Source organism: Colletes latitarsis, chromosome 11 (assembly GCF_051014445.1).
Source record: "Colletes latitarsis isolate SP2378_abdomen chromosome 11, iyColLati1, whole genome shotgun sequence".
Taxonomy (NCBI): domain Eukaryota; kingdom Metazoa; phylum Arthropoda; class Insecta; order Hymenoptera; family Colletidae; genus Colletes; species Colletes latitarsis.
Window position 1 is genome coordinate 7,791,923 of NC_135144.1, and position 18,144 is coordinate 7,810,066.

At 36.9% G+C, this 18,144-nt stretch overlaps 2 protein-coding genes across 2 annotated transcripts; one reads left to right on the top strand and one right to left on the bottom strand.

The window, feature by feature from the left end:
- Window positions 1-185: 185 nt before the first annotated feature.
- Window positions 186-17,520, bottom strand: Lrt (Leucine-rich tendon-specific protein). Its single transcript, XM_076777566.1, has 5 exons — window positions 16,816-17,520; window positions 6,263-6,623; window positions 5,281-5,595; window positions 3,140-3,472; window positions 186-2,838 (listed from the first exon to the last, which is right to left on the bottom strand). Exons 2-5 carry the CDS (start codon window positions 6,620-6,622, stop codon window positions 1,468-1,470), a joined length of 2,379 nt encoding a protein of 792 aa, XP_076633681.1. The 5' UTR covers window position 6,623; window positions 16,816-17,520; the 3' UTR covers window positions 186-1,467.
- Window positions 7,054-16,296, top strand: LOC143347915 (IQ and AAA domain-containing protein 1-like). Its single transcript, XM_076777567.1, has 9 exons — window positions 7,054-7,389; window positions 7,585-7,737; window positions 8,154-8,287; window positions 8,445-8,708; window positions 9,216-9,517; window positions 10,002-10,515; window positions 12,440-12,789; window positions 12,867-13,115; window positions 15,337-16,296. The coding sequence occupies exons 1-9, from the start codon at window positions 7,244-7,246 to the stop codon at window positions 15,775-15,777; spliced, it is 2,553 nt and encodes an 850-aa protein (XP_076633682.1). The 5' UTR covers window positions 7,054-7,243; the 3' UTR covers window positions 15,778-16,296.
- Window positions 17,521-18,144: the final 624 nt, after the last annotated feature.

Sequence of the window (18,144 nt, forward strand, 5' to 3'; positions counted from 1 at the left end):
AGATATTTACAACTCTACAAATACTTTGATAAAGTATGACTAATTTACATAGAAGATTTTACGAAAAGTGTAAAAATATATTAGCTAAGTTTTTAATATGTTAGTATTGTATTATTCTATGTAAAATTTTAACTTTATACATTAACTAAAATTTAAAATATTTTATAAATATGACTCTCTATAACGTTAAATAGTAACGATATATCAGGCATGTGCGAATATTAATTGTCACTAAATTTATTTAATCTTTTATTTTCACTTGAAGATTATTCTACTGTTGAATCCAGTTTGTATGTAATTGGCCGATGTTTGTAAAATATTAGTACAACTGTTCTTTTTGTCATATATTATTTACTTAATAGATTACGACGGCAGTGCAGGAACTGAGTACCTGCCTCGAAACAATAACAGATTACTATAATATAAATCTATCTGTGCCACGTCTATTAACTTTTCACAAATAATTCCATATACGTAGAACACGATTTTCATCGCGATTATCTTAAATCAATTCAATTATGTCTCATTTTTGTTCTCTCGATCTCTTATGGATTCTTACGATTTACTGATATTTATCATTCTATTTGGAATTATCGGCTTTGTGACTAGTAGCTCATGGGAACGATCTTGTTCAATAGAATCAGATACGACACCCTTTACTCTTACCGAGGAAATTATTCGATTTCAAAAACTTTAAATAATCAACAAGAGTAAGTTGTATTATTTACAATGCTGACACGACGACATCTTATAGAACCTCGCAGTCTTAGAAAGAAAAACATGACTTTTACCGAGAAAAATATCTACAGTATTTCGCCTGAAACAGTACACTAAACAAATTTTTTATTGTACCGTATTTGTTTTTTCAAACCATTCAAATCATGTCTGAAATATTTAGTAATTTCCGATTTCAAGTGACAACATTGATACTGTCAATTTGCTTAAAAACTCAGTTAGAAAGCAATTTCTATCTCGAACTCAAATGTGTAGCTAGTCCTATATAAACACGAAGAGTGAGTGATGGTTACTTTACTTGAACCTGGTGTATAAATTGTCTCTTGAAAGTGGAAATTGTATTGTATTTTCGGAAATTTTATTTCCATATTATAAAAAATAAGAGATTATTAGGTGTCCTGTTTCTAGAAAGACTCTCGTATACATTCTTTAACTCTTATGTCAATAACCAAAATATTCACTGTTGTTCAGTAACCGGGGTATCTATTCTATTTAAAAAAAAGGCTACAGTTGCATTTTTTAAATGCATTATTGAAAACGCAAATAAATGTAGAAGTGTCCAAAAAATGGAGATTCAAAGTGATTTTGTGATATTACAACAAGAACATTGAAAGTTATTTAATAAAATACGAAGAACGGTACCTTGGTACTTGGTTATTGACATATGGGTTAAAAAGTTTCTACAATCTATTAAATAAAACATGGGATGTTAATTAGCCTGCCGGCGAGGGATTAGACTTTCGTCGTAGCCAGCAACTTGATATAATGTGCTTTATGAGTTATCTCGAACTCCTGAGCGGGTAGAAAGCATTGCGTCTGTATCCTGGGATGTCTCACCTTCTTTACGACGCTACGGCCAAGTACTACCAGCGCGATTAAAAGCGCGCAACCTGCTCCAATAATCGCCAAGATGATGATCTCTGTGTTCTGCTTGAACCCCTGCACTTCGACGCAACGAAGTCTATCCCGATTATTCACGAAGTTCGAGATGACATCTTCTTCAGTGACTTCATCGAGACTGGCGCAAACCTTGTAACGACCTGGCAATATTACCTCCAATGTTACGAATGATAAACTACAGTTGAGTTTCTGCCTATGCACTGCGGATTCAGCGTCGAAGACCACGACGGATAGCTTACACTCGAGTAAACTTGACTCTTTCAAGGATGACAAGCTTACGTCGACGTGCAAGAAGCCCTGATTAGATACGTTCGCGTGCACGCCAGTTATTTTGGTGTCAGAAGACTTTATCGCGATGGTTTCTTGATCCTGCTGCAATTCTCGTTTAGTCTCCTTGAGGGTGATCACGTCGCTGCATCCCAGGCCTAAGGAAACGTCGTCATAATTGGTCGGTATCAGGAGTATCACGCAGTAACGATATTTGTGACCCAATTTCAAATCCATCGAAGCTGGTATAATCACTGGTAACGAGCAGGGGTCTTCCATCGTGCGGGAATCGCAATGCAGGGAACTAGACTCCGTTCGCATTTCACTGTCGCTTATGGTTTCGTAAACGATCAATCTGTCGCAAGTGTATTGCTCTGCGCACATCTCCACGTGCCACAAAAGATTGACACCGGTTGATTTGTCGTAGTGATAGTTTTTCAATGTCAGTTGAGCACTAGTCAGAGGTTCTTTGGTCGTGATTGGTGGCGTTGGTTCCCCGCAAAGTAGGCTACCAGGGGAGACCTGAGTCAATATGCCGTTCTCCAACGCAGGCGGTGTAGCGCAGATCGCCGACGATTTGTCCTCTTCGTTCAAAGTGGAATTGCTTAGCCAATTAGCGAACTCTAGTAGAGTACAGTCGCAGTTCAGAGGATTGTCGGCCAGGGAGAGTCTCTTTAAGCGTAACTTTGACGTTGGCACGTCGTTGGCTACCATTGTGATGTCATTGTCGTCCAGTCGTAGATCTTGAAGACTTTTCAATGGCACCACTAGATCGGCGGTCAGGGATCGCAAGAAATTGTGCGTCAGGTCTAACGTGGTTAATTTGTCTAAATGCGCCAGAGAAGAACTGGACACCGCGACTATGCGGTTGTTCGCTAAATCAAGTCTGGTAAGAGTTGATAAGTATTTGAACGAATGGTCCTCCAGTACGTCGATCTGGAAAAAGAAATACTTTTTAATGGGTGGTTGTATCTATTTAATATTACGAATACGCTATTCCTAAGTATCTATCTATTCAAATTCAATTTACGTCCAAGATTTTCCGCTTAAGAGGATGTGGATCTGGACAAAAGATTTAAAAGGCTCAACAATGTAAATTTACATATTATTTAAAAGAATACTGATGCAAATTCTGAGTAAATTGAAAATATTAACTAAAAGTATTCTTTTTTATGTGCTTATCTAAATATTCTTGCGAGTAAAAGAAGCGTATTTAGGTATTTGATAATCGCATTACCTGATTGTGACTTAAGCTCAGATATGACAAGTTCTTCAATCCCACTAGCGCCCCTTGCTGAATGTTTACCAGCTTGTTTTCAGATACTGTTAGAATCCGCAACCGTGGCATTTGAGGGAGGAGATTCGGGCCCATCGGACCTAGTAACAAGTTATTGGACAGGTCCAGTTCTTCCAATCTCTTAAGACCTCTAAGCGCCGACAATGCTGACACGCTCAAAAGATTTCCGTGCATCCTCAACGAACGCAATCCGGGCAAAGCAGCGAATGCTTGCGGCGACAATTGCGACAATAAATTGTCGCACAAGTCCAAGTACGTCAGGTTCGACAAACCCTGCGAAATGTTTAAACTGAGATATACAGGCTGTTCGGCCACTCCTAAGAAAAGTTTTAATGGGAGATTCTAGAAGCCAAAATAAGACGAAAATCAAGAATATCAATTTCTTGATTGAGGTTTGTTAAAAAGTTATTAAAAAATTAAATTAAAAAATATCAAATCATACTGGAAAAATTATTTTCGGTTGCAGGGGTCAATTGCAAGCATTTTTGGTCAACAGACATAACCCCAAAATCCTACTCAGTTTCGAGAAAAAAATTCCTTACCGAAAATATAATTTCTGGCCAGAAATGTCTGTCCGAATTTTCATGCGAATCTTTAAAACGTCATAACTTCTGAACGGATTGGACGATTTTAATGTTTAAAAAAGCAAACTACGCGTATTTTGGTGGAGAATAAGTACAAATCGCAAAAATATTCGAAAAGTTGGTCCTTGACTCTGCAAAATGAGAAAAACCCCAAAAAAATGGTCCAATTTTCAAACAGCCATAACTCCTACGATAGTGAATATATTTCAATGAAACTTTTTTCTGAAGTAGAGCTCATGGATACCTACAAAAAAGTATTAGACAACTTTTCTGTAGGACGTCAAACAAAATTACTAAAAATGAAAAACGAATTTTTAAGAAAAATCGACAGGGGTAGGTGCCTAAATTTTTCGACGAAAAAAAAAAATTTCAAATCGTTCTGGAAAAATTATTTTTGATTGCAGGGGTCAATTGCAAGCATTTTTGGTCAACAGACATAACCCCAAAATCCTACTCAGTTTCGAGAAAAAAATTCCTTACCGAAAATATAATTTCTGGCCAGAAATGTCTGTCCGAATTTTCATGCGAATCTTTAAAACGTCATAACTTCTGAACGGATTGGACGATTTTAATGTTTAAAAAAGCAAACGACGCGTATTTTAGTGTAGAATATGTAGAAATTCTAAAAATATGCGAAAAGTTGTTTCTTGATCCCCTAAAATGAGAGAAACCCCATAAAAATGGTTCAATTTTCAAACAGCCATAACTCCTACAATAGTGAATATATTTCAATGAAACTTTTTTTTAAAGGAGAGCTCATGGGTACCTACAAAATAGTATTAGACAACTTTTCTGTAGGACGTCAAATAAAATTATGAAAAATGAAAAACTAATTTAAAACAAATATCGACAGGGGGTAGGTGCTGAAATTTTTCGGCGAAAAAAAAATTTTCAAATCATTCTGGAAAAATTATTTTTAGTTGCGGGGGTCATGTACAATCATTTTTAGTGAATAGACATACCTTCGAATTCCTACGCACTTTCGAGAAAAAAATTGTTTTCCGAAAATATACTATTTCCCCATGCGTATGTTTAAAAAATCATAACTTCTGGACGGATTGGAGGATTTTATAAATTCAAATTCGTGTTAATGGAGTTCTAGAGCCCCAGAATAATGGGTCGAAAAAATACATTGGATGCAAGATCTACTCGTAAACCTTGTCTGTGGTGAGCTCATACTATCTCGCACACGCAGCTGTTCGCAGATTGCCATTTTACAGATGGAACTTTAAACGTTAATAACTTTTTGACGAAGCTTCAATCAACAAATTGGTTTTCTTTATTTTTATCTAATTTTCGCCTTTAGAATTTCCCATTAAAATTTGTTTCAAGGATGGTTGAACACTCTGTATATAAATTCATAGACGTATAAATAGGAAGATTATTTTTTTCTGTTTGAAATTATTTCAGTTTGTCGAAAAGAAAAGATAGTTGAATTTAACGAAGACACCTGTTTGGTCGAAACAGGTCGTCGATGATACATTATAGAGGATTTACCTTGAAAGAATCTGCTTCTAAAGTTTGTAGTTTATTCTGAGACAGATCCAACTGCTCCAGTCCAACGAGACGCGATAAAGCAACCGTTGGGACGGAGTCCAAGAGATTGTTCGGAAGTCCGAGGGCTTGAAGAGGACTAGCCAAACCAGCAAAAGCATTTTCGTGAACGTTTCTCAGTTCTCCGCTGGAAATAACCAGTCCATGCAGGGCAACGTCTTCGAGGAAACGCGCTGGTAATGCGGAGATTCCCGTCACGGTTACATCGAGAAGAGAGATTGTTCCTGGACGACTGAATCTCAGATGATTTCTGATAATCTGCAGAAGAAAACACTGGTTTTAATAATGATCGTCTGGGTAGAGACTAGTTAAAAATCACACATGCTATTATTTACAATGAGTAGGTAAAGCATTCGAACGTTTAGATTTATGACCTTTTCTATGATTTGCAGTGTTAACAAATCGTTCGTTGTTCGCGTTGATCCCCACCAGGTTTAATTAGTCATCTTGAATTGCATAACGAGAATTGTTTGATTCGCGATGGTATTGCGAGACGGGATATTTGTTGGAGTAATTGATAACGGGTCATTCAACGCAAAGCAACGGGTGTACACACGAGACAAGGAGAAAGAGGGGTCTCGTACAATGGTCCCCTGTATAATACGTACGACTTGTAGTTCATCGGCAGTCTATTCACCCACGCCTACCTGGCGGGTGACTAAAAAATCATTGACCTCGATAGGATGGTAAAATAATAAGAGACTGGGACGAACTTGCGTGTTGGTAGTGCCAAAAGTATCATGATCGATAGAGTTTAGCCACCCGTACAATCACAAACTCGATAGTAGAGATTGGCCAACCCAAATCAGGATATCTTTTAGAGACTTGTTTTATTCAAATTAAGAATAACGTAGTTCGACGGAATCATAGATTTAATATGTACGTTTGGGTAGTTTTCAGCAACAATTTTACGCGTGAAAATTACCTGCAGCGTTGTTCTATCGCCGGTGCATCTCAACGTGTGTGGAAAATCGCAAGAACATTCGATGCCCGGTTTTGTAATATTTGGACACTCCCAAACGGTGTCAGGCGAAGGCGAGGACGCGTGGGCCGAGTCTTTATCATTTTCCTCGTCCGGACTTTTTACAACGTTTGACGAATTCACCGTCGTCTCCTCGACTATGTTCAAGCTGGATAGCGTCGTGTACGACGTCATGGTCGAGACGATTGTGGAAATCACGTTGGACGTCGTCTCGTCTTCCGCGAGGTCATCCTTCGTTGTGTCCATGCACGACGCCAGCGTTGTGAGTAACAGGATCAGCGAACATCGGGACGTCCACAGCATCCTGAAATACATTATTGAAATCAGGATAAACATTTACACGAGCTGCCTATATTATCTTTATTTCCTGAATTTAATTTAGAAATTATGATCACGTTTTATGAAGTACCTTGTATTCATCCATTTGGTCACGAAAAATCAGTATACTTGAATACGTTTTCAGATAAACACTGTTCAACCTTCTCTAACTCTCCTATTAACTATTCAGGACCTAACTTAACATTCCATGATAAAGTTAAAGGAAACTTGTACTTGAATTGGATCTTTCTTAAATTCGAAAAACTAAAATAGTCCACAGAAGACTAGCAGCATAAGCTATTTTAAATATGTATATTTTTCATAATTTAGGTCGTAATTAGTGCCAGTTAATGTTATCTTTGATTTCAAATAGCATACAGTTAATACGGTTGTCAATGTGTTAAAAACGAAACGAATACGAATAACAGACAATCAACTGAACACTGTCCTATTCCCAAGTTTTTCGTTCTGTCACTTTACTACTATCACCTCAAATAACCCAAATTTTCGGTCCTTCAATCATTTTAAAATTTATCAATTCACTTCTCATACGAACAGCTGTTAATCCTACAACGCAAGAATCATTAGGCAAACTATTTAAAATTAATGTCAGAAGCTTACTACAACGAACTATGGCTCATCACGAGAAACGACCTGGACAAGTTATTGGAACTCGATCGAAGAGTACAACAGACAATACAAACAGGAATAAAGGAAATGGGTTTAGAAATAATGCTTCCGACGTATCTTAGGTACAATTGAAATACTATTTTAATTTGTAAATAGTAAATAAATATTTTAGTTTTGATCATACGTGTACTTTTGAAAATAAAATGTTTTATTTATTCTAAGATTCTTTAAAATAATATTCAAAATATTATTTTGTTTGAATTTTAAAGAGTTTATTGCTTAAAATATTTTCTCTGCAATCTCTGATATCTTGGCAGGTATCTTAATCTGGTGAAGAGGCTCATAGTTTGTCACGATCAAATGGTACAGACGCAGAAACGGGCCTTGATAAAACGAGTTCTGGATTGTGCTGTCGGTCGAATGCTCGAATACAAACGACGGATTGTTAATCTGAACTTCACGGATTACCAGTACTATTTACAACGCTAAAGCCTCATGGGATTATTACGTTACAACTTAGCGTAGCCCTATAAAACAAATTTTAAAAAGTATCAGTCTGTTCGTTGGATGTTCCTTTTGATAAGGAGAATGGAGATGTTTAGATATTTTTGAAAGGGAAAATGTTATCCTTAAAAATCTCCATAACATCCACATTTTTAACTTTTTCAGTATTTTAGTTCCATTAAGAAAAGAACATCATATTTTAACGATTTACTCAAATTTAGCAATTTTATAAAAAAAAGTCGTCGCTTACAGTTTCATAATATTGATATTGAAGTTCAATTGTACATGTTTTGTAAAGGAAGACTCATCAAACAGTGACATTTTTATTATTATGTTGTGTATTAATATATTATTATTATATCGCGTATAAAACACTACTCAGGTGGCCTGACAACTTCATGAATCAATTGAAGTACGTGCCCGACGACGTGGAAATCTCTGTGTCTGCGACTGGCAAAGATGTGGTGCAGCAGCGCAGAAAACGCTTCGAAGAGCTAATAGAAAATGCTCACAAACGCAAGTTGCTGAAACGTCGCTCAATTTATGAACGACATTTAAATTTTAATCGACATACAGAACTACATTATTAAAAGCATTCGTTTTAAATACTGTTTTACGACCAGAACAAACTTGTCAAAATGATTCGAATCTCTTCTGATAACAGCGACAGAAGAGCCGAGCGAGCAATTATCCATATCAAGCGACGCCGAAAGTATTATCGAGTCTGAGAAATCTAAAGGAAGCATACCGAGATTGCGAAGACGGAAGGCCAAAGAGGAAAGTAGGATTAGCGAAATTCCGGCAATTCTTCAAGAAACACCAGAGCAAATCGCAGCTCGAGAAGCTCGTATTGCTGCCGAAAAAACTATGCACAATGCAATGCTGCTGATACAAACGCACGAAAGAGCGAGAATCGGTCGTTCCACTGCGACTAAATGTAAAAGCTTTAATTGAATCAAGTACAGAGACATCTAAAATAATTTCTTATTCGTTGATATTCGATAATTGAGTGAAGAAAACTACATAGTAAACATTTTCTTTTATATACAAAATTAAACATTCGACAAATGTAATTATGTCAGAAATTTATTTTCTGAAATCAACAAATGAGAAGTTATTTTAGATTGCACTATCTAGTTGCCATTTTGAGTATATTTTAAAGGCACAAAATTAATTTCTATCTCCTTTGACGTTTCGACCCAGGTCTAGTAGGTCTAAACGACTATTGATAACATTTATTTTATAACTTGTAAATTTGACAAAAGAATTTTACAAATTAAAGACGCGTTAAAGACCAGAGTCTGTTAGATAAAGCTTTACTAACGACTCCAGCGATCCGGGATGAAACGTAAAAGGGATTGGAAACAGTTTTATATTTCCAAGAAATGCTCCAAAGCACCATACATAGAAGCGTCTTCATCGATATTGTATGTTAATGTCGTAGTGCAAAGGTTAAACGAGTATAAGAGAAAACTAGAGACCGGAGAAATAGTGCCAAAAAAGCTAAAGAAATCTACGTTCGAAAACGCTGCTAAAACGATACAGAGAGCCTGGAAAAGGCACGTTGCGAAGAAAACGAGGAAGGAAAGAATTGCATGTATGGAGGAATTACTAGGCATGACGATACCCAGTTGGAAATGCGATAAAGTGTTCATAAAAGATAAAGAAAATTTTCAAAAGAAACTGGAAATGATGCCACCGTTTGCTGCTCGAATCGAAAAGGCAACCAAGGATGAACGAGCAAGAGTAATTCTCTTCTGTATAGTTATAATTTAAGCGATGGATTAATATATCCTATGTTTCTACCAGTAGATATTATTTAATGATGAATTCATGAAATTTGTCAAAAACTTATTTACAGCACGCTGAAGTCGTATTCTTTAATTAATAACAAATAAAGAAGATTCTACGGAGTATTAACGAATCAAAACATATCTCGATTATATTACTCTCAGAACTTTTCTAAAGTTCGCTCTTTATCGTAATATTTAAGCTCGTATAATTGATATTTTTGCATTCCTATTCAAAAGTCTAAAACGTTGAAAAATTTAGGCGGTGCTATAATTAACAACGCACTGTACAATTCATAGAAACATAGGACATATTAATTCGCATTTCAGTAAAAAATCTCACTGCGTTTAATCAAGTATCGCGTAGTGTATATCAAAATTATCTAGTTCAAAAAGTTAATCGTATATTTTTGAAAGACAATTACTATTTGGTTGAAAAGTTGTGGGAGATAAGAGGACCCGGCTTAATAAGGGACATCACGGAAGAGATTCGAGAATGGTTCATAATCTGGTACAACGAAACAGGTCACTTTGGTGTCTATCCAGCAGCAAATTTAGGTGGCAGCGTTCTGATCGCTACTGGACAATCGCAAACACCCCAGGAGTATCTGATAGAGAAAACGGCGAAGAAAAGCGATAAAGAGCAACCAGCGAAAAAGAAAGTAGACGAGAAAAAGAAAAGGGTACCTTGGATCTCTACTACAGAGGCGTTTAACCTTCTCGATGCCGCTAATCAAGATTTCATTAGCAACTGGAGCTTTCGCGACGAATCGGATGATTCACTGTTGAAGATCTACGGTGACCTGATCACAAACGATCTTTGTTACGAACTTCAATTAGAGATGAGGAAAGTAGTTGATGAATTGATGAGGCTCGAACTACAAACGTTGAACCAGGCGCTAAGGAAAGACTATAAAGCCGATGGTAGACACCTCGATGTACCTAAACAGAAGGGTAAGTTGCCTGACTTAGAGTCAAATCCGGATTACAGTTATTTAAAATATGAATTATGACATACCAGAATGTATGAAAACTAAAATTGCACTCTTTGCTGACGACACCGCCATGTATGCACACTCGTTTAATGCAATAGTAGCAGCAAAAGAAATTCAAATACACATAAATAGCCTAGAAAAATACTATGATGAATGGAAAATAAGCATAAACCTGAATAAAAGGGAAGTCATAATCTTTAGTAAAAAGCAAAAACACAATAAAATATTTACACCAATAAAAGTATATAACACAAAGACGTTACCAGTAAAAAACGTGAAATACCTTGGGCTTCACTTAGACTCTAAACAAATATACCAAAACTACATCACACAAGCACTGAGAAAAGCACACTCAGACCTAAAGAAAATATACTCACTCATGGTAAGAAACAAAAAATTTATATATAAACCCATCCTAAGACCAATACTGATGATATATTTGTTTGGTGTTCAGCTGCTCCAATCAACAAAAACCCATTGCAAAATAAATGTTTCAGACTCATACTACATTTCACTAATATCAAACTACATAGATAAAATAGCTCGAGAATTTTATACATCAAAATTGCATAATCAAAATAAAACTCTAGAAAACATAGCAAACATAAGATCATTTAACATATCGTTCAAACTAAAATACAAACCATCTTATCAAAGAACATCATTAGGAACATACAGGGTGTTCGGCCACCCTGGGAAAAATTTTAATGAGAGATTCTAGAGGTCAAAATAAGACGAAAATCAAGAATACTAATTTGTTGATGGAGGCTTCGTTAAAAAGTTATTAACGTTTAAAGTTCCGGCCTTACGGAATTTTTTTCTAGAAAGGGAGTGGGATTTCGGGGGTAGGTCTATTCACCAAAAATTATTGTAATTGACCCCCGCAACCGAAAATAATTTTTCCAGAACGATTTGAAATTTTTTTTTTTCGCCGAAAAATTTAAGCACCTACCCCCCGTTGATTTTTCTTAAAAATTCCTTTTTCATTTTTGATAATTTTATTTGACGCCCTACAGAAAAGTTGTCTAATACTTTTTTGTAGGCACCCATGAGCTCTGTTTCAGAAAAAAGTTTCATTGAAATATATTCACAATTGTAGGAGTTATGACTGTTTGAAAATTGGATCATTTTTATGAGGTTTTTCTCATTTTGCGGGGTCAAGGACCAACTTTTCGAATATTTTTGCGATTTGTACATATTCTCCATCGAAATATGCGTAGTTTGCTTTTTTAAACATTAAAATCGTCCAATCCGTTCAGAAATTATAACGTTTTAAAGATTCGCATGAAAATTCGGGCAGACATTTGTGGCCAGAAATTATATTTTCGGTAAGGAATTTTTTTCTGGAAAATGCGTAGGATTTCGGGGGTATGTATAATGACAAAAAATGATTGTAATTGCCCACTGTAACTAAATAGAATTTTTTTAGTATGATTTGAAATTTTTTAATTTCGTCTAAAAATTTCCGTACCTACTCGAATTTTTTTCTCGAAAGTGAGTAGGATTTCAGTGGTATGTGTATTCACCAAAAATGATTATAATTCAGCCCCGCAACCAAAAATAATTTTTCCAGAACGATTTGAAATTTGTGAATTTAATTGTTAATAACTTTTTAACGAAACCTCCATCAACAAATTGGTGTTCTTGATTTTTGTCTTATTTTGGCCTCTAGAATCCCCCATTAAAATTTTTCGCAAGGGTGGCCGAACACCCTGTATGTACTATCACCTTGTAAACACCCGTTAAAATCGAAGTCGGATAGTTGAGTTCCTTCCCTCGTAAGCAAACAAAATCATAGATAAGTAAGGAGCAATCTGTTTGGCGTTATTTGTTAAAAATACATCGAAATGTAAGTGACTTTATGGAAATTTCGGGCAGCGTAGGTGGCAAAAAACGAGGTCGGAAGAAAAAGAAAAAGAAGAATGCGCTGGACAGCGTTCCCGTAGAAGATGTTTTCAACGAATTGGCGCAGGCTAATATTATTAGAAACTATCCGTTGACTTCTCTGAACGATTGGGTGGGAGATCTCTCGTATCAGAACTACGAAGCAGACCGCGAGTTTCGGGATTACAGGCATCGGTTGGGTGAGATCAGACAAGTGGTTATGGAGAATTGCGTGCTCCCCCTCAGCACGAAAGAAATTCATCAAATCGCACCCTTGATACGGTCAGTTTGCATTTGCGGCCTCGCACGATATGGAAAGAGCTTTCTGGTGAACGCGATTTGCTCCGAAGTAATTATTTCACGTAATTTCATAGAACGAATACTCATGTATTTCCTAAAGAGCATTCGCGATTTAATTTCATACAGGTCGGAGCATTATTATTTGATATGACACCAACTGTGCTAGTAGACAAGTATGTTGGACGAAGAAACGAACAGAAGTTGATCAACATGATCTCGAAAGTGGCCCGGGAATATGCACCTTCTGTAATTTTCATCGATAATGGTGAAAAACCTTGGTGGAAGAAAGTACCTCCAGAGGAGAGGCACTATAAGCCAAAACGATTTGCGCGGTACTATTTGAAGCTAGTAAAGAGCATCAAGCGCGGCGATCAGGTGATTTTATGCGAAATTATATACGAATATATTGGGTTGGCCAAATATTTCGTACGGATTTTGGTGATACTTATCTTCAGACGCTGTGAAACGCAACTAACTTCAGTTTAAATTAAATTAACATTTAATTGTATATTGTCGCAAAAAAGTTTGAGGATTGGATTTTTTTTATAATTTTGGCACAATTTTACAAATTAACATTCAAATGGAGCATTTTCGACGTATTATGCTGTTATATTTTGAAAAAGGAACAAAAGAAGTGCAATCGTGTACAAAATGTAAAATTTACGCAGAGTGTCACTTAAAAATGAATCAAAAGTCGTTTTTCAACGCGTGTAATGCCATGGGGGTCACCGGTTAATTAGAATAAATGTCAATACTTATAAATTTTTAAATACTACCATTGGTGTTTAGAAATTAATGCAGTATAGTACATATAAAAATAATTTTATTTATACAAGTACACTTTAATACAATTTTTTGCGGTTGTCCTAACTAGTTTTATTTTAATTTTTTTCATAATATATTTTACAAAATCTTCGCACAGTTCCCAGCATGTTTTTAAACTCATGACGTGTTTTTTTCAGCAAACTTTTACTATCATCGCATGAATTACTTGACGCATATTCTTCATTCGAAGTCATATTAATTTTAAGGACTAACTAAAGAATTAAATAAATGACATGAAGTGAAATAGAAGGTCTTACCTGATTGTTGGACCCACTTGAAAATAATAAACAAGCGAAACAGTTGCTTCATAACTCGAATAAACAATCCGAGACAACTGATAATCGCAGAAAATAAGTGCGCGAAATTGAAGAAATGCATTTCAACAGAGGTCACCGGTGACCTTCAGTAAAATGAATATTTTAAACATGATTATATATCTCAACTTATCTGTTGTAGATAATATTTCAATATAATATGTATCGTACGATAAAAAATTCATATTAGCGCCACAAGTAATCCATGTAAAATTAACGTGGCATTTAACGTGTTAAAAATTTTGTTTTATTTAAAATTTGCTCTCTGTAAAATTCTCTGGACAAAACTTCAATTTGTAAGAGGTCATTAAATAGCGCTTATTTAGTTTTTTTATGGGAATTATGAAGCTATCTAAAAGATGGGAGTAGGTTATAATTTAGGAAGTAAAATTTATTATTGAATGAAAATATTTCCTACTATAAAAGTTTTAAATTAATAGTAAATTATTAGTAAAATGCCAATTTGCACGTTTAGAACCGTACGAACTTTTTGGCGATCCTAATACATAATATAGAAAGCAGAGAATGCCAATGCTTTGGAAAATTAATCGGAAAGAATGAGGTCGTATAATGAACGTGTTATTGTCTTGTTTGTTAACGTGTACACTCACACTTTTGAGTGGCAGTGTACATCTTAATACGATATATGTATTTCTTTCGTTTTGTTGCTCGACGTTTGAGAGGAAAGTGCGTCGTGTCGCAATTGAAAAGACTTGCAGTGCCTCACCTAAAGTGGCAAGGAATGTTAAAGTTGGTGATCTGGTAGCGCCCACTTTATGAAATTCTCGGTATTCCTGTTTCGACTCTTTCTCCGATATGAATGAACCAATTCAATAAAGCCAGTCGAGTTCCCCTACCCCTTCTTTCTCTTTCCCAAACGTTACGATCGTTCGAACCTGGTCATCAATGAAACTGAAACTCCTACTGAACGACCGAAGCGTAGGTGGTACCGAATTAACGTAGGATTTTAGACTATCGATGATTCTGACAGATACTCTTACTCGTTGGTGTAGATATTCCACCATTAAAAAATTAAATACAATTACCAGATCTGTGAAATAATGAAATATCTAGTTACATCTAAAGAATAATCAAAAAAGTCAAATTACTTATGGAGCATTTATTGAAAACTTTACTTTCAAGATCCTTTTACAAATTTCAAAAGCATACGTATACTTGCAAATTCTTATATTTTAGATTTGTTAATTCCTTGTTTTAGGGCTTTTAAGTCAAATTAACTGGTAAAGATTGAAAATTGTTAATTTGTGGGTTTCATAGGAACGAGCCTACTAAATTTACAGTGAGATCATCATTCTTCTGATTACGAGATTGATATCGTTGACTGTGTTCAAAACGAAACACCTAGAATTATGCTCCTTCGCTAATTACTCTCGAAAGAATACTTGGTGAATTTTTGCCACAACGCGTTCGATACATCGGAACGCGATACTTTTCAGATCCTATTTCTCACGACCTCCTCGGAGCCATATAAAGCAACAAGACCCTTCATCAGGATCCACGACAAGTTCATAATGATTCCTCTCACGGACTACAACACGTTGTACATGTTTTACAAAGATCTGCTGATGAAGTACCACGGAGTTCATCGCGATATCGACATCTCCAGCTTGGCTAAAATGTCCGAGGGCATTCCGTTGGAATTCATCAAAAACGCCATTGAGAACATTCTGAATATTCGACGAAGAATCAGCCTGAGGTTCAACCCATTGACCCTGCCAGAAATTATGGAAGAAGTGTGGAAATACGCGGGTCCTTCGAAGAAGTCGCTAGGACAGTTTGTGAAATTTGAGACTCGAATTCCGCTCAATAGAAGAAGAATCGCGATGCTGAGGATCGAGCAAACGAAAGCCAGAACGCAAAAGTTGAGAAAACGTTGAACATTTGGAAATAGCGAAACGATAAAAAGGCGTATTTTCTACATTTTTTTTTAATGCAGATTGTTTTCCGTCTCGCGAGAACCCTTCACTGAAAGGAGAATGGAACCGATAGAAACTTGCCAGGTAAAACGTGGGACGTAGGAGCATTAAGAGACAAGGCTGTAGCGCTATTAACGAGACTTTGACGCAATGAAAATAATATACGTTCGCCCAAATGTACATATTTCTTTGCGTCAAATAAATTCGAACGAAAGCAAACACGTACATGCGCGTGCATATCGTTTAAAGACAGTGATTTTACCGGGAGAAACGTCTTTGGAAGAAGCACCATCATCGATTGAGCGATTTCTTCTTTCTTTCGTATTACGACTCGCCAACGTCCGTGTCCGGACGTAAAACTGGTTTTCGTCTTCGTAGGATGCTAAAAACGATCGTCGAAAAAGAGGAGGCAGACATAGCGAGGAACATCGATGAAAAAACTTTATACGTTTAGATGGATCGTTCTCGGTACTGGTTACTCCTAGGAATGCTCGACTTCAAAAACTTCATTTCTCAAATAATTCATAAACATGTTTCATAGCAAGTTGTAACTAAATTCTGAAATAAAGCTAAGAACGAAACCCACTCTTCGATGAATTTATTAATAAATTCCGATTTCAGTTGTGGGTGCATCGATCTAGGTGAAACGACCCACCAGAATCACGACGACCACATGCGTGTTGTACGTACTATTAACTAATATACTTATCTTAAGAAAATGAAAAATTGCACGAATTAAATAATTACGTTCAAAGAAACTCCAGCTAGAAGTAGTAACCATTATAAAATTAGAAACAATTTTTATTGTCAAAAATCCAGTTGAAACCTTGAAAAGATACAAGAACCTGACCAACTTCGGTGATATTCACGGACGGATAAAAAGTATTCAGAGAGAGACCTTAGGAACAACCAAAGCGTTATTCTCGATCTTAAAGGCTAGAGAAGGCCAAGATCTCAACGAGATGTGAAAGACTGAGATTTTGGCGCGTACACACGTACCTACAGCGATGTGTGTCCTCTGGTTTCGTGGCCCCTGTGGCTCCTCTTCACGCTCGGCGCACGCACACGCCGCCGATACGTCGTAGCACTCACGCAGGCGCGGCACGAGCACTCACGCATCCAACCCACGTTGACTATCACGCGCAGGCAACGCTCGAGAGTAAGCACGAGCGGACCAATCGCACGCTCGCCGAACCGAGAGAGCTGTCACTCGGCCATAGGCGTGGACGCTTGAATCTTCGAAACCGACGCCGTTAGACGGGCGTCTATGCCTTCTGGCCGAAAGTAGCGAAGACAGACGGTAACACCCACGCCAGTGACACGTTTGCCGGGCGCATCGTCTGTTCGAATCCACCGTTTCCGTACGCGCGCGCGTTTACAACCGGAGAACCAGCGTCCCGACGTCGTCCACGAAATCACGGTATTGTATGTTTGGTCATAAAGGCAAAGAACCGACCGTACGACGACGTCGTGCTAGCTGATACTGTGCACGGGGCATGTGGTGGGCACTCGTGCCGAGAAAACGTCGCCTCCGCCGTGTCCACACGGTGGGGACTCCGCCGGTGCGTCCGTCTCTCTGTGTCTCTCAGTTTCCACATAGCATAGCCATGTATGGAACATGGGACGACGTTCTCTCTCCCGACCCTTACGCCCACTTGAACCGCTTCCGCTCTTGCTCCCGCTGCTAACCGCCTCGTTCTCATAGTCCCGGAGCAGGTATCGTCGAGCCGACGTCACCGTTACAGGTTACCAGCCTACCACGACGTCGCAGTGGTCAGAATGCTCGATCTAGGTGGACAAAAATCCTCTATTGCACAAATAAGTCATAAACAAATCATTATACAGGCCACAGTTCTTTAAGCTACGATTTTTTTTACCGATTCGGTCATCTTATCGAGCAAAACTGAACACAACATAGACTTTTAACATAGATAGTATTTTATTCGATGTTCAAATATAAAAAGTAAGAAAATTACATTGGCTTTCCATGATAGATATTAAATTAGAATTATTATTGTTATTTTGCTTAATACAAATTCTTTTCGAGAAATCAGTTTTGCACTGCATTAGAATTCTTGGAATCAACAGTCATAAACGCAAAGTTTGTTAACATTATTGTGAAAACCCATTTTTAGTTAATATTACTATTGAAAAATTATATAAAGGAAAGCTCTTTAGAAATGTGTAGCATTTAGTTTGTACAAATTGTTGATTGTGGAATACTCCTATGCGATTCTAACTTAAGAAACGAGTATTCTTATTTTCATGATATTTATTGTCCATTGCCAAGGTAGAGTTCGTTTCCCACACTTCGTTATATAGCACAAC

Bases quoted from the DNA above. Each gene is read 5' to 3' on its own strand.
- Lrt (XM_076777566.1), bottom strand. From the start codon at position 6,622: ATGCTGTGGACGTCCCGATGTTCGCTGATCCTGTTACTCACAACGCTG. The intron at 5,596-6,262 runs GTAATTTTCACG...TTTCTTCTGCAG, and splicing joins GCGATAGAACAACGCTGCAG to ATTATCAGAAATCATCTGAG. The intron at 3,473-5,280 runs GTAAATCCTCTA...AACATTTCGCAG, and splicing joins TAGAAGCAGATTCTTTCAAG to GGTTTGTCGAACCTGACGTA.
- LOC143347915 (XM_076777567.1), top strand. From the start codon at position 7,244: ATGTCAGAAGCTTACTACAACGAACTATGGCTCATCACGAGAAACGAC. The intron at 7,738-8,153 runs GTACTATTTACA...AACACTACTCAG, and splicing joins CTGAACTTCACGGATTACCA to GTGGCCTGACAACTTCATGA. The intron at 8,288-8,444 runs GCAAGTTGCTGA...CAGCGACAGAAG, and splicing joins AATAGAAAATGCTCACAAAC to AGCCGAGCGAGCAATTATCC.